Genomic DNA, 24,387 nt, shown 5'->3' on the forward strand with positions numbered 1-24,387 from the left:
CTCTATCTCAAATAAATAAATCTTAAAGAAAAGAAAATATGGAACATTTAAAAATGAAGAAGGCACTGAGAAGACCAGAGGAAAGTGGGCCACAACCTACAGAAGACCACAGGCGCCGTGTGCGCATTCTGCCCCATCTCCTTCTAGACGACCTGGGGAATGCTGCAGACAGCAGGTCCGTTCCTTCTGCAGCCCGCCGGCTTCTGTGCACTCCCCCAGGCCGCTGTCCCTCTTCCAAAACGTAATCTCTCTTCCGTGCTTAATATTCCTTTGATATACATACTGAAAAGCCACAGTACTGACCATGAATATTTTCTGGTACTCCAGACAAAATTATTCACCCTAATGACAATTCTCCTAATGCCTTTCCCACAAATTACAAAATACAAAATTTATGTTAATTTTTAAAATAATTTTATATGCTAGGTAGTCTCTGAGGGGATGTTGGAAGGATAGGATTTAGATCACAGATTTGAAAAATGCTATGCTATCCCTGAAAATTAAGAACAAATCTAGATATCAGAAATCCTTTTACAAAAAGGAAATATGAAGATAAATGCTTCAATAAAATGTTCATCATTGTCATAAAGAACAATATCCGCCCCGCACCCAAAAGAAAAGTCCCGTGAGTGCTGGGTAAGTTCCGTAATGAGAAGCCAACAGGCACTGCCGCACAAGACAAACGCAGTCTGTGCCTCGTCACCACAAGCTCCATCAGCCTGATGGGACCAGACCCATCGGTGGGGAGGCCAGGGGCCCCGGCTCTGGGTGCACACCGTGATGGGCCCGTGCACAGGGCGTGAGGGCTTTCAGGCAACACTGGGGTCGGGGAAGGCTCCTGGCGGGAGAAACGTCAACAGGGCTGTGTGGAAGCATCTCACAGAAAAGCATCAGGGGGCCTGGACTGGGAAACACCTGGGTTCCAGAGAAAGGGGGAGCTGGACAACGCGGCAAATGGTTCTCAGGGAGCCCGAGTGCGCAGGACTGGCCCTATGCAGACAGCCCCCGGAATTCAAGGAGGGGAGCGGGTCCAGGCCAGCAGAGGAGGTGGGGGTGGAGGGTGAGGGGTCTCTGCTGGAGAAGGGGTGAGTGCCAGCATCCTTCTTACTCCTTCCAAAAGAAACAAAGAAAAAGCACCAGTCTACAAACACAAAAGCAACCTTGCTCTGACCCCGCCACTTCCTGTCTCTGCCAAGCCTAGGGAAGGCCATGTCCTGACCAGCCTCTCCCTCTGCGGGTCTATCTAGCTCCTGCCAGATCTCTGCAACTCGGCAACTCTGCTCCGGACAGCTCTTGCTCTCACTCCAGAATCTTCGACGGCTCCCAGTGGCCGCAGAAGGAAGCCCAAGCCCTCACATTCTCAGGCATCCAGCCAACCTGTCGTGTGGCATGTGCCCCCGGGCCAGCAGCATGGGCATCGGCTGGGCACAGCCTGGGTGGGCTGATGCGTTTGTGCTCACCTTCCTGGCACATTCAGATGCGGGCTCGGGCCCCATGCTCTCTGCCTCTGGCTCCCTTTCCCTGCGCTCCCTTGAGTGCCATCTCTTGAGGAGGCTCTGGTACAGCTGACGTGGGACCAGCCTGGCGGCTCAGCCCTGGCTCAGCTTTCCAAGGACAGGCCAGAGCCCTCTGCTCTAGAAAGACTCTGCTGAGATCTGCTTCCATTCCTCTTGATGTCTTTTGGCTCAGCTCGTGCTCGAGCTTTCCCGGTCTGTGCCTATGAGCACACTCAGTGGCCGGCTACTTCCCGGAGGGCTGGACCTCATGCTGTGACCTTCACCTTTCCCTGGAGCACTTCTAACCCGCTGCGGGAGCACACACAGCACTCCATACCTGGCACACGGGTCCCCTCCCTGACAGTGGTGCGACAACGTGACAGTGTCCTGGGGATGGCACGCTGGCTTACGTCTACTGTGGGGTACAGGGCAGACAGTCCCTGCTTTTAAACAGGGTGAGAATTCAGATAGAAATTCCTAGGGATCTAAGTAGTCGAAATGGACACCAGACATCAAAGCCACACTTCGCACAGAGGCCAGGCTCAGAAGTGGCCTTCCCACCGCATGAAAGCACCAGGGTTCCTGTCCCGAGGCCGGGGCGCCCCGCATCCTCACCCCCCCCACAAGGGCGAGTCCTCGTTTCTGGTTTGGCCTCTGGTGCTGCCCCTGCGTGTGTCCGCTCAAAACACCGTGTAGGAAGGTCACGCTGTGAACATGGCCAGAACGGGAACAAACCCAAATGACTGGCTTTTTCTAGTAACTTCTATCATCTTCACATCAATAAACCGATTCGTGTCAGAAAAGAGAAAAAAAGAAAGACGATCTCACCCGCCTATGTCCACTATGTCAACTGACGAACACACGAGTAAGCCCAACTCAGTGCTTTAAAAGGGCGCCAACCCAACTTCCTGGTTACGTTTCAAGAGAATAAATTTTTTTTGCCAAAGACACTCAGGACACTCAAATGTGCAGGCATTAATAAAACTGATTATAAACAACTCTCAGCATCAGCAACAGGGCTGAGGAGTCATATATAAAAGAAATGAAAATAAGTAAAACATTCTCTGCACATTATTAAATAATGAATAAATAAAACATTCTCTGCATATTATTAAAACATCTCTGCATAACCTATTAGAAACCCTCAAAGTTTTCACACTAAGTTTTATAAACATCACTTATGTGCTGTTCAATGAAAAAAATCTTAACTTTTTTACCACTCCCTCCTTGACTTAGAATATGAAATGTCTCATGTAAATGGAAATTCATGTGATCAAATCGCTCAGGCCATAAGCTGAGCCTACATTTGAAGAGAAGCAATTCTTCTCTTTTTCTCCTGATTTTACTCAATAAAAACAACAATGGAAAAGAGCCCAAAGACGTCAGGGTATCTGTGCAGGTTAATTTCTGGGTCTGCTCTGTTTAACAAGAAATAGGCATGGAGCAAACAGTCATGAGTCCCAAAATGCTCGAAACAGAAGCTTTTCCCCTGACACTGCAGCCAACACCTGCAGACTGGCCTCTGAGAGTACAGGGTTCCAAGGACACCTGCCAACACCCCTACTAAGGCTCCCAGCCTGCAACAACACAGAGACACACACAGACACACAGACACACACACACACACACACACACACACACACACACAGAGGTTCTGTCCCAGGAAGAGCTCTCAGGAGGGGAAGGTAGGGCGGATACAACCTGCGGACGTGCTGGCCATCCCTGTGCTCCCGCGGCATGGCTGCAAGAAGCTGCTTCGAGGAACATCTGTGCTCCCCCATGTCAGGGCCACGCACAGAGCCACCTGCTCCAGGACAGCTCCAAGCAGCCAGGAGCAGAGGGGGGCACGGCACAACACAGGCTTGCTGTGAAATTCGCTGCAACTGAGCGACTTCCAGAAAACAACGCATGTTCCAAGAAGTTTGCTCATGGCAAGCATGGCTGCACGCATGAGATCTGAAACCTCCTTCCTTCATGTATGGAATCATTCCACAGCCCCGCCAACCTGTACAACCACCCGCAGAGAACCTGCCTTAACCCTGGGCCTTAATCTGCTCCCAGATGCAAGCTTAGTGCAAGCTTAGTGGCCGTAATCAGAGTCACAGCTGGTGTCGGGCCGCCCACTAAGAGGCAGAAGAGTCCACAAAACCGTACTGATAACTCGGCCCTGGTCCGACTGCTCACGGCAGCTCTGAGTCTTGGCTGAGAGTCAGAGGAACGATGTGCCCGGCAGCCGGACTCCATTTCAAGCAAAACTAGGATTACCACAAGGATTGGAAAGAGAAGCCAAAAGGGCGATGGCAAGCTTTCCAAAATAACGAATGGCATGACATGGAAAAGAAACATTCCACAGGCTATTGGAAGTTCTCCGAGCTTGCGAGGAGCTGACCTGCGAAGCGAGGGGGATGGAGGTCTGCCCGGCGCTCGTTACGCCCAGCTTGCAGCCCGCACTTTATCTAATCACACGGCAACAGCCCCCCCCCCCCCCCCCCCCCCGCTCTGAGCGAGATGCTTGCCCTCCCCGACGCACCGCGTGCCCCGGGCAGAGCCGCACACCTCTCCCACGGCGAAGGCCTGTCGCCTCGGCTACGGGGATCAGGGAAACGCCACCTGTGACCCAGTTTCCGGTCTCAGTTCACCTTCCCTAAGCACAATTGCTTAAGCCCCTGGTGCTGCCCAGCAAGAGCGCCCGGGGCTGTCTGTGCAGACGCCCGCAGGGGACCCCTGCAGAGCCGCCGGTCAGCCCTTGCAGCACGGGCCCTGGGCAGATGACAACCGTGCGCACACACATGGGAAAAGGTTCCCGTCTCCGTGCCACACCTTCTTGCGAGCAGCACTTCTGGGCCGAATAGGACCACAGAGGGCCTGGGAGGGAAGGACGTCCCGTTCGGGCTGGCCTCAGGGTCCTGCAGTCCTTCTGCTCCCCCACCCCTGCCCCGGGCAGGTGACCCCGTCGCGCCTCCACATCTGACAGGTGGCACACACCGCCTGGGCATGTGTGCACCTGTGGGGGATCCCATTTACAGCCCTTTGTTTGTAGCCAACACCACTCGGGCAGAAGGGAAGCGCTCGCTCTCATCTGTCTGGGAAAGAAACGTCACCAGGGACGCAGATAGAGATCTGCGCACGGCTCCGGCTCCGACGCGACACCATCCCAGCCCCGGCTTCCCATCGGCACCGCCCGTGCCCCCTGAAACAGGAGGCCACCGCTTTGTCCCACTGGCCCACGGCGATGCCTTCCTGGCTGCTGGGTCCCCTGATCGCCTCACACACTGAAATAAAGCCAACCGAGGAGGAAAAGAGAGCCAGCAGTGGGACACCTGGGGGGCGCGGGCGCCTGGGCGTCCGACTCGCGGTTTCCGCTCAGGTCATGGTCCTGGGGCTGTGGCATCAAGCCCCGTGTCAGGCTCTGAGTCCGCTTGGGATGCCGCTCTCCCTCTCCCCCTGCCCGAGTCACGAAAATAAATAACTCTAAAAAAAAAAAAAAAAAAAAAAAAAAGGCCTGTATGGCTCCACTGGTTCAGCGTCAGAGTCTTGAGCTCCGGATCCTGAGTTCAAGCCTCACGCTGGGCTCCATGTGGGTGCAGACCCTACTTAACACCAAAACAAAACAAAAATACCCCCCAAAACTCTGGGTCAGCATTTGACACGGAGGTTCACACTCCCGTCCCCGTAACCTCCCAGAAGCACCAAATCCGTGCTGGCCACTGTCGGTCTTTATCACAAATGCCCCCCTTTCTCAGGGCACCTGGGGAAGCGGCAGATAGTAGTAGAATGAAGTCAAACGACAGCCGGAGAAGCTCACTGGTCATTCGGCCACACTCCTCGGGAGGGCGACACAGGGCACTTGTGCGTTTGGAGTTTGGTCTAGGAATAATTTACAGGGCGCCTTTTTATAAACGAGCCACTTTTTTTTCCTTTTTTTTTTTTTTTTTTGAACAGTACACGATCTCTTTTGGAGCGCTACATCGAATGCTAGACCAGGCTGACGGGTGTGTGGGACAGATGCGTGCTCGGCGGCTGCCCGCGGACGGGCAAAGAGGAGAATGGTGGGGTTTAGGCACAGATTTAATTTGAGAGAAGAATACGTGTTACCCATTTCAGAGAAATTATTTTTATTATTTTTAAGATTTTATTTATTTTATAGAGACACAGTGAAAGAGGGAACACAAGCAGGGGGAGTGGGAGAAGGAGAGGCAGATTCCCCACTGAGCAGGGAGCCTGATGGGGGGTCTCGATCCCAGGACCCTGGGATCATGACCTGAGCTGAAGGCAGATGCTGAACGACCGAGCCACCCAGGTGCCCCAGAGAAATTATTTTTAAAAGTACATCGAGGCCTCTGTAATAAGGAAAATCTAGAAACTTAGTGTGAGGTTTCACACTTACTTTGCACCTGCAGGATTTTATAGCAGTAATTCACCATGTACTGGGTGAGAGCTGCGGGCCCTAATATTAACTAATTAACCGGGTTAGAAAATTTCATTCATGTTTCTCAACAAAGCACCATTTTGCACTTTTTTCTATTAGGCAAATGTAATATGCACATAGAGTATTAAAAATTAATCCAGGGGCGCGTGTGTGGCTCAGTCAGTTAAGCACCTGCCTTCGGCTCAGGTCATGATCCCAGGGTCCTGGGATCGAGCCCCACACTGGGCTCCTTACTCTGCGGGGAGTCTGCTTTTCTCTCTCCTTTTGCCGCTGCTCCCCCTGCTTGTGTTCCTTTTCTCGTTGTGTCTGTCAAATAAATATATAAAATCTTAAAAATAAACAAACACCATTTCACACTTTTTTCTACTAAGCAAAAGTAATACCCACATAGAGAATTACAAATGAATCCAGGGACGCTTGTGGGGCTCAGTCGGTTAAGCATCTGCCTCCAGCTCAGGGTCCTGGGATGGTGACCTCAATAGGGCTCCATTGCTCAGTGGGGAGTCTGCTTCTCCCTTTTCCTCTGCTTGCCCTTCTCACTCATACTCTCTCTCAAATAAATAAAATATTTAAAAAAATCCAAAGATGGGGTGCCTGGGTGGCTCAGTGGGTTAAAGCCTCTGCCTTCAGCTCAGGTCATGATCTCAGGGTCCTGGGATCGAGCCCCGCATCGGGCTCTCTGCTCAGCAGGGAGCCTGCTTCCTCCCTCTCTCTCTGCCTGCCTCTCTGCCTACTTGTGATCTCTGTCTGTCAAATAAATAAATAAAATCTTTAAAAAAAAAAATCCAAAGTTATTTTTAAAAATTCCACAATAACCTGTTTTCAAACTGATACAGTGCTTTGTGTCAAATACATTTAAAAAACCCAACATAAATAAAAGTATGTTTGCAAAAAAATAAAAGTTAACACAGTGCTTGGTTTGCTTTTATATCTTGTTATATGCATATTGTTTAAACCATGAATTCCCATTTAAACCAGATAATTATTCTGTGCAGCCCTGATTTAAAGAAAACTGGATATGGGCGCCTGGGGGGCTCAGTCAGTTCAGCATCTGCCTCTGGCTCAGGTCATGACCTCGGGTCGGGGTCCTGACACTGAACCCTACGCCCTGCTCAGTGGTTAGTCTGCTTCTGCCTCTGCTCCTCTCCCCTCTCGTGCTGCCTTTCTCAAATAAATGAATAGGAGCCTGGGTGGCTCAGTTGTTGAAGTGTCTGCCTTCGGCTCAGGTCGTGATTCCAGCATCCTGGGATCAAGTCCCACACATGGGGCTCCCTGCTCAGTGGGGAGCCTGCTTCTCCCTCTGTGATCTCTCTCACTGTTGCTCCCTCACAAATAAATAAATTAAATCTTAAAAAAAAAAAAAAAAAAGAACTAAATAAATGAAGAATAAAAACTTAGCCTGAGAGACTACTGTAGCCGGCACGCAAACACCCACCCTTTCCAGGGTCATTCTTTTTGTCTTGATCACAGAGTAATACATAAATGCCCTTTGGGGCTTGGCCTGGAACAGAACACGATGCCACATCTGACGGTTTTCTGGGGACCAGACCTCCTGCTGACTTCTAGGAACATAGGCACACAGAACCCCAAAAGCTCCTACTCTTTAAAAATGCAACAAGCTCAATGGTTGTTATTGTTATAGAAGTAATATGCTACTTTAAGTTACACTTAAAAAAATGTTTAAGATGCTAAGTTTTATGCTATACATATTGTACCACAATATTTAAAAAAAAAATTAAAACTGTAGGAATGGGCAGCGCCTGGGTGGCTCAGGCAGCTCCGAGGCTGACTGTTGACTTCTGTCTGAGGTCATGGTCTCAGGGTCCTGGGATCGAGCCCCGTATGGGGCTCTCCACTCGGCAGGGAGTCTTGTTCGGGATTCTTTCTCATGCTCTGCCGCGCACCCCACCCTCACTTGCTCTAAGAAATACGTAAATCTTTTAAAAACACCTGGAGGAATAGGACATACACGGTTCTCTGACTGCTTGTATGCACTGCGCGCAGCTGGACCCTGTGGGGCACCTTCCGTGTCAGCAAATGCTGATGGCACTCGTAATAGTAGCATTTTACACAGCGGATGGTCTCCCATTCACGTAATTTCCCTTTGCTGAGTATCTGGGATCCCAGAAACGCCTTCTGAAACACGCTGCGAAAGCCCCCACCAGAAAGCCTGTCTAATCCGCATTCTAACAGGCAGTATATCAGGTCTGTGCTTGGTCCCCGCAATCTCACCATCTCACAGGCCTGGCTACTCTACTCTCTGCCCGCTCGACAGTCAAGTAAAGCTGCAGATTTGCAGGGGAGACAACGGACGGCAACCCCAGGCATCCTAGGGGCCGGTGAGGAGGCCCAGAGATCGTGGATAGCGCCAAGCTCACCTCTGTGGACCAAGCTTCCGCTCCCACCGTCATCACTGCGCTGTCTCCCGCAGCGTGCCTCGAGAACACACACCCTGCCTTAGTAAGGTCACTAACACGACCCCAGACGAGTCACTTACAACATGACAGCATCTCTCCTCTACCTCATCCTCTCCAAACGGCTCCCAAACTGCTCCCTTATTTTTCTGACTTACAAAGACGACAGCCTGTACCACTTAGAAATGAGATCGCAAATTCAGTGTGGCAACGGATTAAGAGTTTTGTTTTTTCTTCCTTGTTTTTGAGCCTCCTCCTTCGATATGGTTTGAGTCCAAAAAAAAAAAAAAGTCCTTTGGGAACAGGGCTTCAAGTTGGTATTAAAAACTGAAGTAAATGCCTGAGTCCATTTAGTTTTGAAAAAATTTATAGGCAAGAGGCGCCTGGATGGCTCAGTCGGTTGTGTCCGCCTTTGGCTTAGGTCATGATCCCGGGATCCCAGGATCGAGTCCTGTGCCAGGCTCCCTGCTCTGTAGGAGCCTGGTTCTCCTTCTCCCTCTGCCTGCCGCTCCCTCTTGTGCATGCTCTCTCTCTCTGTCAAATAAATAAGTAAATCTTAAAAAAATATATTTACAGCCAAGCTTAGAAAGACTGCACTAATTCTGCTAAAATTAAAAAAATAAAAAATGAATAAGGGGAGGGTGCAGGGGGGCATGCAAACACTGTACTAGGAATTAGCCAACTCAGAAAATGCAAGATGAGGAAATAATTCTTTATGAAGACCACAAATCCCAAGTTACGGGGGTCCAGGAGTCCTGCTGGAGCTCCCATGTCTGAAAGCATCATGTTCCTAATTCAGCTTTTCCACCCTCTTTTTTATTTTTTTAAGAAAGATTATCAAGTTTTTCTTTTTTTAAGACTTTATTTGACAAAGAGAGACACAGCGAGAGAGAGGGAACACAAGCAGAGGGAATGGGAGAAGGAGAAGCAGGCCTCCCGCTGAGCAGGCAGCCTGACGTAGGGCTCGAACCCAGGACCCTGGGATCATGACCTGAGCCGAAGGCAGATGCTTAACAACTGAGCCACCCCGGCGCCCCGCTTTTCCACCCTCTTCAAGTCCTGCAAACTTCTCTCGCCATCTGATTTGTAGGAACAGGCAGCTTGTTCACCCCCAAGACCTCAGCCCAGCGCTGGAAACTCCCTCTGTGCGCAGTCAGGCTTTATTTTAGCATAAAAAAAGAAAACGCAGCAGCCTGCCACCTTGTGGAAACGACAGGAACAACACTTCGTCTGGAACACAGGCGTAGTGCACTGCTGCTCTACTTCTTTTAGAAGAAAAGATCAAAGCCTTCAAAATTCACTTCATAAATCAGATGAACAATCCCTAAGAATACAAGAAGGCATATTTTGAGATTCTGACGCTGGATTCATCCTTGGCCAAGAGATGTAATTCTATGTGTACACACAGACACACATACCACACACACAGACACACAGACACACATACACACACGCAATCAAGCCCACGCTGGGACTGCGTGTGGGGATACAGACAGGCCATATGGGCTGCATAGGCTGTATCTTCACCCACTCTGTCTGTAAAGATGGCATGAGGCGCAGGTCTTACCTTTTCACTACGAGCTTCAGGGTTTTGTGGGAGCCCTTCACCAGGCAAATCGCCTCCTGTCTAAAGCCCGAGAGATCGATGTCGTTGATGCCGACGATCTCGTCCCCCGCCAGCAGCTTGTCCACCGCCGCCGCTTTACTTCCTTCTTCAATCTGCGGCAGAGAAGCACGTCTCGTGAGCTTCCAAATGTGCAAACCCAGTGCTCAGAACTCAGCCAGAAACGACACAGAGGCGATGCGGGGGGCCCACAGGATCTATGATGGGCTTTGGGATCAGCTCGGACCCCTCCTGGGCCCTGATGCTGCACTGATTCCTACCTGGGGAAGAAGGGACACACCCCTCACCCGGGGCTACCATTCGCAGGGGGAACGGGAAAGAGCCCTCGTGCTCAGGAACACTCACAGCCTGGAACCGCAGACCCAGAGACACAGGTTCGGCCCCTGGATCTCTTCTATCCAAGCAGAAAGGGTGGATCGTTTTCATTACTTATTATTTCTCGTACATGAATCCCACACCTAGATTTCTGTAACTGCTTGAGAAAGAACTGAAAAACCACAAAGCTCCCCCATATAAATATACAAGTAAACTTAGTATATTCAGAGAACTGTGCAAGCACCGTGTCCCATTTTAGAACACTTCCCTATGCCTAGAAGAAACCTGGCAGCCGTGGGCAGTCACTTCCTGAGCCCTTTTGGCCCTGGCACCCACCAACTTACTACCTATCTCTATGCATGTGCCTGTACAGACAACTCATATAAAAAGAGTCCTACAGGGCGCCTGGGTGGCTCAGTCGGTTAAGCGTCAGCCTTCGGCTCAGGTCAAAAGTCCTGGGATCGAGTCCTGTGTGGTTCTCTGAGCTCTGCAGCGAGTCTGCTTCTCCCTCTGAGCCACCCTCCTTGCCCTTCATGCTGGCTCACTGTCTCTTGCAGAAATAAATTAAAGAATAAAAAAGACTCCCCCGACACGTGGTATTTGTGCCTGGCTTCTTTCACTCAACAGAGAGCATCAGGGCTCATCCACGTGCTAGCCGCGGTCAGGACTTGACTCCGTTCTGTGGCTGAACGACAGACATCCCTTCCCACGGATTGCCACGTCTGACTTATCTGTTCGTCAGCAGCTGGACACTGCAGTTCTTCCTTTCTGGCTGTTATGTTGCTGCGAACAGGGTGCTCGAGCTTCTGGGTGAGCATGTGTCGTCACTTCCCGTGGGTCTACACGCAGGAATGAAGCCGCTGGCTCCTAGGGCGCGTGTGGCGAGCTCTGCAGGAGCGGTCAGGCCGTCCGCCTGCATCCAAACGTTCCAATTCCTCCACGTCCCTGCTAACACGTAGCCATCGACTACAGTCCTCATGAGATCATTTCACGCTCTGCATGACTCCGTGCTAAACACGTATGCATGAACATGTAGTGACTCACGCAAAGCTTCAAGGTTGCCCATTTGAGAACTTTAATCCTGAGAAATCAGAATTTTCCTTTTTTTTCAAAGATTTCATTTATTTATTTGATAGAGAGAATGAGCACAAGCAGGGGGAGAAACAGGCAGAAGAAGAGGGAGAAGCAGGCTTCCCGCTGAGCAGAGAGCCTGATGTGGGGCTCGATCCCAGGACCGTGGGACCATGACCTGAGCCAAAGGCAGACACGTAACGACTGAGCCACCCAGGCACTCCAACCCTGGCTTTTCCTATACAGTAATCATCAACTCAGCAACAACAAACCCAGCCCGCTTTCTGTACTAGCACTTAGCCAACTAGGGCCCATGAGCTAAACCCAGCCAGTTGCCTTTTTTTTCCCCCCAGTAAATAAAATTTTACTGGAATACCACCACACCCACTTGTTTATCTACTGTGACAGGACAGAATTGAGTGTTTTGGCCCACAAAGCCTAAAGTATTTACTACTTGGCTTGTTAAAAAAAAAAGAGAGAAGTTTGCCAACCCCGGTTTTAGACCAAAAAACTATTCTCTTTACAAACTGCTATGAAAACTAGTGAAGACAGTTCATGGTTACGAGCCTATCTGTGTACAGCCCGACAGCTCACTGGTCCACTGCTGGCCACACCTAAGCTACGACTTACTTCCACAGCCCTCCGCACCTTCTGGAGCAGTGCGTTTTCCCTGTGCGGCTGAACCGCCGGGTACTGTGACCGACAATGCCTCATTTCTGCAAGTGCACGGCATTTTCCTAAAACCTCTACCTGGATCAAGGACAGCCGAACTCTTCGGTTCACCAAGCAATTATTCGTTGCAAGTCAACACCATAAACAAAATTAAATGGCTACTGTTCACCGAATGGACTGCTTCGGATTTTTGTTAATAACTGGTTTCAAGAGTCTAGACAATTTTATCCCAAGGTGGTAACAGACAGATTGTAAGGAAGTTGCCACCCACCCAAGATTACAGCCCCGGCTGTGTGCGGGCAAGGCGCAGGTTACACGCAGTGGAGAGCCTGGGTTTTGACACGTCCCCTGGGAGACGCCAAGGGGCCATCCAGGTGGAGGGTGCAGTGGGCAGCTGGGGGTGGGAGGAGGGCTCCCAGGGGCAGGGACAGGTGGTGCACACATGGAGAGACCCCCAGCAGAAGGTATTTAAGGACGGGAGGAGTGCGGAGACTGAAGGACATTGCTTAGACAGAGAAAGAACCACGGACAGAGAACTACATGGCAGGAAACCTGAGTAATTAGAACTTTGGCAGAAAAGGGGCCAGGTCACAGGGCAGGAGATACAGGAGGACGAGTGAACGTCCCAGGAGCCACTGCCACCAGCACCACCAGAGTCCTAGTCGGGGGGACCCCTCGGGGGCGCTTACCAGCAGGGGCCCCTACCTGGAACAGCAGCACCAGTCTCCCACACTAGGACCTGCGGGCTCAGACTCCGCCCAAGTAGTGCCTAGATCCCTTGCATCTCTACCACCCTGCCTGCCAAGCACCAGGCACGGGACGGGCAAGGAACAATCTAGAATATAAAGAGAGCGCACTCGGAGAGTAACTTGGGTCTGTAGGTACTAACGGGTGCCTAAACACTAGCAGTTAAATGCTTTGGTGGGCTGAATGCAAAAAGGCCATCACGTGGGTGAGTTCAGACTTGGTATTTATTCTTCTACTAACGATCTAGAGAGTAAGTCCTCTGTACAAGCAACGGGGCTACATGGGGCGGGGGGGGGGGGGGGGTGTCTTGCAAGATGGGAGTTCCTGCCTCCAAGACCTTTCTAGGCTTCAGACACCAACACTTCCCAAACTGTATTGTGCAGACCCATCTCCCAGGGTTTAAAATGCAGATCGGATTCAGCGGGTCCAGGGTAGAGGCTGAGCTTTTGCAATTTTTTAAAATTTTTTATTTGAGAGAAAGAGAGAGCATGCAGGGGGGGGGGGGGGGGGTTGGGGGTTGGGAGCAGGCTTTTCACTGCGCAGAGAACCTGATGTAAGGCTGGATCCCAGGACGCTGAGATCATGACCCGAGCCAAAGGCAGATATTTCACCCACCGAGCCGCGCAGGCATCATGGCCTGTATTTTGAGTGGTTTTCAGAAATGCACATTTACAATGTACAATTCATTCTGATTTCTCAGGACACAATTTTGTTTTTCCCCTTTAACATTTACGCACTCCAAGTGGAAACCACTGAAAGGTCCATGAGGAAATGAATGCATAATGAAAATGCAGTCCAGCCACACGAGGGAATGTTGGTGAGCCTTAAAAAGGAAGGACGGCCCGACATGCGCTACCACATGGATGGGCCTTGAGGACGTAATGCACCGTGAGATACGCCACCACAGAAAGACAGGCGCTGTGTGAGCCCGCTCAGGGGGACCCAGAAGAGGCCAGTTCACAGAGACAACACACAGGACAAAGGTCCGCAGGGGCTGGGGCACTGGGAGTCACGGTTTTGCAGTAAGATGAAAAAAGTCCTGATGTTCGTTAAGGGTCACCCTATGCCAATGTCAACATCACGGAGTCACACGCTTGCAAGTGGTGGAAACGGTTAAGTTTCGTGTTCCGTACTCTTAGCATCATCACACCCTCCTGAGTCTCTAACAAGAAAAGGACTCTGGCCCGCTGGAGTAGCGACCCTAAGTGCCCTCTCTACAGGAACTGCCTCCGAATCCGAGTGTTACGAGAAAGTCTGGAGGCAAAACCACTCTGATGAACGCCCTGCAGGGTCCGAGGAGGGACAGGTACCAGGGTCTGGCTCAGCTACCATGGGGTGGGTTTCTTGGTCACACCCCCACTAACCCTCCTAGGAACCAGTTCCGTGAGACCCTCTGTAGCACGGTCGTCTCCGGGGGCTTCGCCAAGAAGATCTTGTGACTTCTTGTCTGTAAATGAAGACTGCGTTGCAAAGCACCCTTCCGCCTCGTCCTGACCACGCTCCACACCCACACTTCCCAGAAAAAACAGGTCTGGGTTGGGCACATAGAGCTGCTGGGTTTTTAGCTCCTGGCCGGCTTCTTTGCCAAGAGAAAAGTTTCTCTTTGGTATTGACTGTGCTTATCGGGGAAGCAGCTATAAGACAAAGAGCAGCCGTGAAAGCTTCCATTCTGTACTCCCCCGCCACCCCGCGAAACAGTTATTAGGTAGGATCCATTAGGCTTGAACTTGGTGAACAATAAACCGGACGTCTGTGCTTGCCACGGAGTAGAAGGACGACGCCTGTCTGCATTTTACAGCAAACCACACACGCGACACGTCTGCAGAACATGGGGGCCACCACAGAGCCACTGTGGCTGGCAGCAGTCAGGCAAAGTCCCTGAGGTCCCTGGGTTCACCTCGGAAGAGCCCTGCGCAAAGGGGCAGGCAAGCAGAGACAAACCCTTCCATGCCCACGATGCACGCCCATGTGCCACGCTCTTTGCACATCCAGCACGGAAGCCCCAAGTGCCCACGGCAGGCCACACAGGCCGCACCCTGAGTTACCGACCAGCATTCCAGATGGAGGACGTGCGCCCGTGGTCCCTGGGGAGGCTTTCAAAAATGAATATATGCGCGCACACGGTCTGGAACTAAAATCCAACTGAACGAGTGGCAAGGCGATGATGAGAGTGCGGCGGGGTCAAACTGGCGGGGATCCGGCCATGACAAGGCATGAAGTGTGAACTCCTGCTGCCCCCCCACCCCCACCCCCGTGGACCTCATGCAAAGTATAAGGAGCTAGCGGCGGAAGATCACATACTGCGTGCTCCCATTCACGTGAATTAGCTGAAGTGTCTGTAATATGCAAATCCACAGAGACAGGTGGGGGACCTGTGGCTACCGGGGGCTGGGAGGAGGGGGACTTCTGTGGGGGGCGGGGATGACATAAGGGTCCAGGGCATGTTCTAAGGGGGATGGAGGTGTTCTAGAATGGAGGGCGGTGATGGCTGCCCCACTTTGAGAATACAGTAAGAATCACCTGCATTCACGGTATACTTTGTATACAATGTTTTTATCAGTTGTATACTTTGAAGGGTGAAGGGTACGCTATGTGAGTTTGATCTCACGAGAGCCATCCTATATATTTTCAAGCGAGCTGAGGCTCCCGCTCTTGTTACGGGGGCAGGGGCCGGACTGGGGAATCGATCCGGACTTGTTCTAAGGGATTCGAGATGAAATGTGCGGGAGACCCACAATGTGCAGAACACGTCTCATTGTTCTCACGGCACTGTTCTGGCTGGAAACGGCAGGGAGAGAAAGAGCTACCGAGAGTCTTCTTGGAACAAAGTTTCTGGACCTGGGGGAAGGGGCGTCACAGATGATCATGAGCGAAGGCCCACGAAGGCAAAAAAGAGTCTAGTCCGGTAGGGGACTGAGGGCGCCTCACCCATGGCAGCGGGCATGCGAGGGGCATTCTGCCTTGGGGAAGGAAATGAGGTTTCACGCATCAGAAGGGCCCTGGACACGGCTTGAAAGGAGGAGCGTGGGCGGGGGAGCACATTCCCCGGTGAGGTCTCCACGTGGAGACAGGGTCAGAGGCAGGAAGCCTAGGCGCAACCAAGGAACCGTCAGCCTGGCAGGGTGTGAGGCTTTCACGAGGGAGTGTTTGACGATAAGGGCAGAAGGGGGAAGATTAGGAACTTGACCTTGAAACAACCTGGACAATATCCTGTAGGCAGTGGCGGCCCAGAGAAGGCAGGGACATGGAAACAGGGAAGTGACATTATTCAAGCCAATTCTTCTGGAAGATTAATCCTGCAGGCAGACGCAAGATGAATTTCTCTTGCCCAAGAACAAAACGGCAAGGAAGAAGATCCTTTTTTTTTTTTTTTTTAAAGATTTTATTTATTTGACAGAGAGTTCACAGGTAGGCAGAGAGGCAGGCAGACAGAGAGGGAGAAATAGGCTCTCCACTGAGCAGAAAGGCTGATGGAGGGCTCGATCCCAGGACCCTGAGACCATGACCTGAGCTGAAGGCAGAGGCTTAATCCACTACTCAGCCACCCAGGCGCCCCCAGGAAGATCCTTGACTCCCTCTTGGCTGATGGAAACAAGGACTCCCAGCAACACCGGGCAGAGAACAAGTGTGAGCAAGGACTCCAGAATCCGTGAGGCCTCACGGTGTGGTCAGACATGACGCCACCCACCAAAACAAAGAGGCCAGTGGTGCCGAGGTGTTGAGCTCCAATGAGTCAGAAAATCACAATGACCAGAGATCAAAATGAAAGAAGAAGGGCACTGAGTCCAATATCCTATTTCAAAGGCCATGAATCACACCTGCGATTTTATCAGTTCTCTCTCAAGAATGCTTCACCGTCCAGACAATAGGCCCTCCACGACAAAGCAAGGCTTTTTCGTTAGACAGGAAAATCCCCTGAAATTATGCTTCAGTTTGCTTAATTTGAATATTTTACTCATTCTCCTCGAGCCCGGTTGCTGCAGAAAGGAAAGCTGACTCACCCAGGGGAAGTATCACGTTGTGAAATAATCTGAGTGTGTATCTATCGTAACAGAGAAGCCCACTGAAAACTGGAAACTTCCACCGAGATGTGTGAAGACTTTCACAGGTAATCATTACCGGCCCCTGCGGTGGGAGGAGCCCCGCCAGCCAGGCAGCCCAGCGTCCAGAAGGCTCTCTCTCTCCAGCATCTCGGCACCTGACTGTCACCCTCTCCACCGCCCAAGATGATGTGCAACAGAAAGGTCAACTCAGGCGGACGGGCGGGGAGGGAGGTCCAGAGGAGACCCACAAGTTGCCGGCTACAACCTGCTCCCTCAGAACAGGGAATGAAGCGAAAAGTCTTCAAAGAAGAAAGTACCAACACGAGGGAAAACAGGCAGAGGGGCTAACCCAGAAACTAAAGATCTGCCTACAGAAAACAGAGAAACTAAAGCTTGTGCAGAGTCCGGCCTGCAGAGAAGTAGAGTCGGAGGAAGACCCGTCTAAGATCCTACTCATGCTGTGTCTTACCGGCGGGGCCTGTCTCCCAGTACAATGCATAAGATTTTATTCCTATTTCGAAAATGTAAGCTTTTTAGTAGCTCTAGGAATATTTCTCTTTAAGATTTATTTATTTGGGAAATGGAGAGAGAACGGGGGCCCGTGCAAGCAGGGGAAGGGGCAGAGGGAGAGAATCTCAAGCAGGCTCCATGCGGAGCACAGACCCCCTACACGGGGCTCAAGCTTACGACCCTGAGATCATGACCTGGGCCGAAACCAAGAGTCAGGCGCTTAACCAACGGAAGCACCCAGGTGCCCCAGCAGCTCTATGAATACTTTTAAGGAGGGAATCCCATCTCGTCCAAGTTAGGTGTAAGTGTTAAGAAATAAACTCATTTGCTGGTTATTTTCTGGTACAACCAGATAAGAGCAGGATACTGAATTCCGGGAGGCTCTGGCTGTCTGGGGGGTCAGTGTGACATTCCACAGGTGGGGCCGGTACAAAGCACACGACATGGCAATTTGGAGTCACGGTGGAATACTTAACACTTCCTGAACACTGGAAGTTCCCGCTATATTCCCTGCCTAAACAAAACCATTCCCTGATCCTGGCTCTCCCGGTCCCTGAGCACGTGGGTCCAGTTTCCCTACACACTCTGTCACCGTGCCTTGAAAACCTGGCAATCCGAACATGTGTTCAGGACAGTCAATGGTGAACTGCGAGCGAGCGCGATCTGTGATTGAGCACACTATCCACATGGAACACAATGGCAGTTGATATCTGCTCAAAGAAAACTTGCCTCCACATTTTAAGCTGGAAAGTCGCCGGAATAACAGTTTAGGAAAGAACCATGGAGGACCTCTTCATCTTTTGAGATCTGTGGTATCTGTGTTAAAAACCATACAAAATGAAATGTCGGCGTACAGATCATCAAAACCACCAACAGAATCCCACAGTGGTGACAGGAAAAACTCTTTTCCTCCATAGAGGAGAACCCAAATCGGAAAGCCAGAGAAAAGATAAAACAATGCCCCCCCAAAGGTTTGGTTATTTGGTTACCTTTGGGGTAACCAAAGGTAACCAAATAAACCACAACCCGCCTCACAGGCTTCCGATGGTAGATAAGCAGGCTGGTGTTTAGTCCTAGGCTTTTAGGAACACGAGGGAGGGTCTGCTCTGAAGATGTGCACACACTCCTTTCAGCTTCTGGGACAGGAATGCTCATCCCGCGAGGCCCTGCCACAGAGAAAGGCCGATGTGGCCCGGACAGAGGGACCGTGGCAACTAAACGGACAGAGCCAGGCCGATGAGACGCAGGGAAGAAGAGAGGACTGGGTGACGGGCCCGTGTGCCAAGGGGGCGCACGGCCAACACAGACGTCAAGGGAAAGTCCATCAGAGGAGGAGGACGAGATCTGGAGGCTGCATGTAGCAGCCCGAGGTCTAGACAGAAAAAGGGAGGAACGCTCAGTGGGGCATGGAGCAGGGAGAGGGGTTGCACCCGGCAGACCAGCTGGACGGGGAACCGGAGAAGCCTTCCTTCTGAGCCAAGCTCCAGTGCCCGCCTGGGGCAGGGTAAGGCCCAAGGTACAGGCCTCTTTCAGACGGGGCAAAGGTCTAGGGCATGAGGCTGGCGTCTGATCACGGCCGCATCACTGCACTTTAGGGGACACAGCCTGTCTGTGAAAGGGGCAGAGTCTGCAAGGCAACATGCAGGGAGCATGTGCCACTGTGCGGCAGGGAGGGGACAAGCCAGGAGGAAAGAGAAGGCTTTGTTGGCGACTGTTCCAACAGTGCGGGCCACTGGCCCACGTGCTGCTTTGGGTCCAGACCTGCCCTTCACCGCCCCGTGTGTGGACACTGCGGCGGGACCCTGCAAACCTTCCCGCTCTGCAGGCCGGCTCCGCCATGAGGGCGTGGAAGGGACCCCGGAGGAGGACAGGCCTGCTTTCCGCTCGGGCCGCTCCCGAGGGGGCCCAGCAGCACGGCGGCTTCCCGGCAAGTTCCAGCGGCCAGCCTCCCAGGGGCGGCGGCAGCATCCCAAGTGCCGTCCCAGGAGGCATGGCCTTGGCATGTCGCCGCCTGGCCGGCTCCGTGGGGCTCTGTGGGACTCCGTGCCTGGCCCCAGTCCCCGCGGTCGGCGGGGAGGAGTGCGCAGCTCCCTGAGCTCCTCCTTCCCCAGTCCTGTGGGTAAGGTCTGCTCCGGGTAAGGTCTGCTCCCCACAGCACCTGCTAGGCCTTCTTTAAGGTTACCTTCACCGGGGACAGGAAGCTGTGACCACCAGGGAACCGGAGGACTTCTCTGTCACCCGTTAATCACCTTCCACCCTGGGGACAAACAAAAAACCATGGCCACACCATCAGGCACCTTTGGCCCTGGGGGCCCGCAAACCACGCGGAATAGAGCCCCACGGTAATAGCGTTCAAGGGCTCGCGGGCTCCACTTGGCCCAGCCAACACGACGACGTAGACACACAGTGGGGCCGCCGTCTGGCCGGGGTGCCAAACCCCGCTTCAGAGGAAGCGTTTCCTGCTCAAGTTACTGCACGGTCTGTCTCCGAACCTGACCTTGACCGGGATGAATTCCGGGTGGTCAGTGCAGTAACACACGCCCGGGGCCAAGCACCAAAACGATACTGTGGTGGGGGCAGGGAAAGCTTCAAAGACGTGAGGGCTGAGGGGCGCCTGGCCAGCTCCGTGGGTGGAGCGTACAACTCTGGATCTCAGGGTTGTGAGTTCGAGCCCCACGCTGGGTAGAGAGTGGACTTAAACATAAAATCTTACAAAAACAAACAAACAAAAAAAGAGGAGGTGTGAGACTAGTATGAGTCTTGCCTCCACGACTTAACTACCCGACTTAGAGAAAGTCACTTATTTTTGTCTGTTTTGTCACCTAAAAAAAAATTTTTTTTCAAAATATTTTGTAAGCTCTAGAGTGTTATACAAGCATATTCACAAACAATTTCACTTCTAATTTGTTGGTGTACATGGTGGGACGAGCTGGCTAGGCTTCTGGACTCTCAAGTTCAGGGACAAAGGATCCTCTTCTTGGCTTTCATGTCAGGAAGCAAAGCTGAAGCGGTTGGGAGAGTGTTTCATCTACAGTGCTCCACGCTAGTTATGGGGGTAGAATTGTTTCTAAGTCCTTTGATAAGGCCGTTTGGGGGGGAAAAAATCCCAAAGTTCAGTTCACCTAGATGTTATCGTTTCCTTTAAACTCAAAGTTTCCTTTCCTCTCTGTTTAGCTATTAAAGCATTACAGAACACTTCTGAAGTAGACAAAGTTGGAATCATAAGTGGGGTGTTTTACAAAAACTTAGCCTAAGTGGATCAGGCAGAAACCAGGCCACAGTTCCCCCATTTAAAAAAAAAGCCTTATTTTAGTAGCCGTTAAATGCTCAGGGTAAGACCAAAACGCCTCCAGAAACGACTCGTGCTTTAAATGCTGCAGATCTGTCATGAAGCTAAGGGAGAGAAAGGAACACGGATATCCCCAGGTGGCCCTTCGAACAGACAGTAAGTCCAAGTCTGCTGTGTTTGTCGCGAAGGCATCAGTCATGGGTCCTCCTGGTTGAAACAGGAACCACGTTTTCTAGAATCTCTATCTGAGCCGCGCCCCATTCCCCTCTGCCCCCCGACCCCCCAACCACCACTCTTTCTTTCTTCGACGACTTGGATTATTCCAGACACTAGTGTAAGTGTGACCATGCGGTGTCTGTCATCTTGTCTACTCACAGGACTTCGGGTCCACCTGTGTTACAGCGCGGGACACTCAGCGGCCTTCCCTCCTCAATGCCGTCATATGCCTGCGTTGCCTTTTGTCCACACTCCCGTCTCTCAGTGGACGCTCGGCTGCTTCCAGCTCCGGCAACCCCGGCAGACCGGGTGGGTGTTCGACCCCATGTGGCCACCCACACAGCAGGCTGCACCACCGGAAGCTCAGCCATGCATCTGTGCGGCACCCAGAGACCCAAAGAAGGATGTCCATACCCGCGCCATCGGTGAAAGTGCAAACCCGGGATGACCCAGGTGTCCAGAACGTAAAATCCGGGACAACCAAACGGTCTTGTCACACTGTCTCCGCCTTAGCACTGCCAACCTTTGGGGCTGGAAGATTCCCTGCCTGGGGGGCCGTGTTGGGCACAGAACGTTTATCAGAGACATCCCTGATCCCCTCGTTCGAGATACCAGTAGCATCTGGCACCCCAAACTGTCATACCTAAAAATGTCTCCAGATATGACTCCATGTCCGGTAGGGGACCAAAAAAACCAATCCTTTTTGCAGAAAGGATGAAGTATCCCAGAAGACAATTACCGCTCTCACTCAAAGTGAGTCCCTCCCAAATCTCAATTCAGTGCCCTGCCACGTGAAACGCATTGGGCACGGCAAGAAGCAAGAAGTGGGCAGCCCCACACAGAGAGGTCTCTGTGGTCACTGGCAGCCCCGCAGGAGGCCCGTCAGGCCGGACGGAACCGCCGTGTCCAATAAGCCCATCATCACCATGCAAAACAGGCCTTGTTGTTCTGGGTGCCACAAGTCCCACCCCGTCATCACACACTCGCCACTAAGAAGCCTTTGTTCTTTCTCCCTGAAGAAAACAGTCCTTCTTGTCCACAGGCCGTGTTGGCCGGGTCCCCTGCAATTCACACCCCCAGCCCCGCCAGCGACACGGACACACGCTGCCTGGCTCGATCCCGCACAAGGCCCCGATCTCCTCTAGCCCTGGACCACATGCCCTCCTCGCAGCCTCCTGACTGTCCAGGGTGTGTTGCTGAGGGCCGCCCCGGACCCTGTTGATGGTCCCCAGTGTAGGTGCCTGGCTTGGCAGCAGGACCAGCACGTCTGCAAGGACATGGCCCAGACGGATCTGCACTCCTTCCCTAGTCCGGTGTCTGTTCCAAGGCCGCCGGCAACCTTGCTGGGAAGGGTGAGCAGGGAGAAGAGGATCCCTGAAGATCGCAAGGTTTTTGCCTAAGGCCCTGACCTTGTCCTAGGGTCATGGGAAGAGAAGTCCACACCATAGTCCTGGTCTTTCCAGGGGCGCTTGGAACAACAGCATGGCAGGCAGGCTCCCCCCCACCAAGCTGCTCGGGCTCTCACCCTGCTCCCAGCGCGGCTGAAAACTGATGGCGGGAGCCCGGCCCGTCCACCTGCAGACATGGCTGGAATGACTGCCTTTTGCACTTTTCAAAGCAGAAAAGCCATCTGAAAGGGCTGATAGGCAATCACGAAACAGGAAAAGGAACTTCTGGACACGAGAACAAAGTGTCCCCGCTTTTCAGAGCACACGGCTGTTTATTTTTCACGGACGTGCCCAGCCTAGTGTGGTTTCAAAGACGCAGCGCTTGCTGCTGCAGATAAGGCCGCGCTGAGCCCAGCGAGGGGGGCTGCCCAAACACAGCTCACCTTTCCTTTGGGGACACCCCAAGTTCCCCGCAAGCCTTCGTCTCTTTCCTGGGAAATGACCGATGACCTCAATCAACACAAGGGCTTTCTTTTAGAAGCCCCGAGGAATGGGATGGCTGCTCTAACACGAAACCCCACAGAGCTCCGAGAGCCCTCCCGCCCTAGGAGGCCGCCGTGGGGGACAGCCGTCCGCACTGCAGCAGGGGGCTCTCCCCAGCGGTCGGCACCTTGATCTCTGACTTCTGGCCTCCAGAACTGTGAGGAGTAACTTCTCGGATAAGCTGCTCGGCCTGCACTATCTTTGTTACAGCAGCCCAGAAAACCCCAGACAGACATCAGAGGCGCAGGCCAGGGCTCAGTGCAGCAGGGTTGGGGGTCAGGAGTACTCTGCTGCACCACGCGGGAACTCTGCACACTCGACCCTTTGCCCAAGACTCTGCTGGTGTGCCCACCTGCAGGCCGTCTGTCAGCCTCGGTCAACTCCCAAGTCCGGCAGGCCTGACTGCGTCCTTCGGGGTGATGGCCCCCCAACACTGCTTGCCTTCAGGAGCCCTCCCCAGAGTCAGAATCGCCCCAGGAGCGGACAGCCACAATTCCCTGCAGGGACAGAGGGGATGGGAACAGGGGACAGCGGGAGGCTGCAGCAGGGGGCAGAAACATCTGGTGTCCCCGGGACGCTGCAGCTGCTGGGCAAGAGGCAGAGAAGGACCCAGAGAGTCCCCGCCAGGGCCCTGGAGGCAGACAGCCGGGCCGGGACACAGCATGCAGGACAGCAGACTCAATGGCCTCGGTTGCCCGCTCCTGTCCAGTGCCCGGGGCAAAGTCCTTAGAAAACCAGAACAATTCATCCAGCAGACACGGACGCTTTCGAATGAGCCAGAATTCTTTATAAATCCGGATCATTTATCTTTCTTGTAATTTGAAAATCAACATACAGAATACTTCTAAAAAGCAAAAAAAAAAAAATTTTTTTTAATTACAAAAGCAAACAAGGTATGGAGGGGCATAATTTATTATGTCTGAGAAACAGGCTAAAAAAACCTATAATGTCTTGCTTATTAAGACATACTGCATCTGCACCCCCCGCCCCAATCTAGGAGGAATGGGGAATCATTACATTTCTCCTCATCTAAGGCTTGTATCCCTTGCTGGCAAAGAAAAATGGTATAAAGCACTGTAACAGAATCAAGACAGATCAACACAAAAAACCTTGGAGCAGAAGAGGGGCTGGTACGTCTAAAATCTGATTGTTCAAACGCAATGGGACTGCGCGAAAGCAGGTTTTCCTGACACTACACACATTCCTCACCTCATCAGTAATATTATTTCTCCACAGTAAACTGAAGTCAGACTCAAACCCAAATAGCCAAATGATTATCTAACTTGGAACTCTTCTTGGTCACGAAAAAGAACAACACTGAAGGTTTAAGCTACTCTGACGGTGAGGGCACAAAAAAAAATCAGAAATGCTTTGCTGACTTTTTCCAACAGCCAACTTGTACAGGCTCAATCTTCGATCCTTAATGTTATTTATTTCTCCCGAGCTCATTCACAGCTTTGTGGGGAGAAAGGGGAAACATTCTTAGGTCTCAAGAAAAAAAAAGAGTCAAAATAAAAGGACTTCATTTCCCTAACACAGCAGAGCCCTGCCCACTGCCAAGCCAGGCAAATTCGAAGATTTGTGCTGTGATTTGGGGGCATGCAACCTTTTCCCAGATCTCAGACCTGGC

The 24,387-nt window shown here is 52.1% G+C and overlaps 1 protein-coding gene across 1 annotated transcript in view; it reads right to left on the bottom strand.

The window, feature by feature from the left end:
- The window catches only part of SHROOM2 (shroom family member 2), a 114,496-nt gene that overhangs the window by 41,273 nt on the left and 48,836 nt on the right, over nucleotides 1-24,387 (bottom strand). The window contains exon 2 of the mRNA XM_059385308.1: nucleotides 9,907-10,058. Within this exon, the coding sequence (XP_059241291.1) occupies nucleotides 9,907-10,058 (152 nt within the window). The remainder of the gene's footprint in view (nucleotides 1-9,906; nucleotides 10,059-24,387) is intronic.

Source organism: Mustela nigripes, chromosome X (genome assembly GCF_022355385.1).
Source record: "Mustela nigripes isolate SB6536 chromosome X, MUSNIG.SB6536, whole genome shotgun sequence".
Taxonomy (NCBI): Eukaryota; Metazoa; Chordata; class Mammalia; order Carnivora; family Mustelidae; genus Mustela; species Mustela nigripes.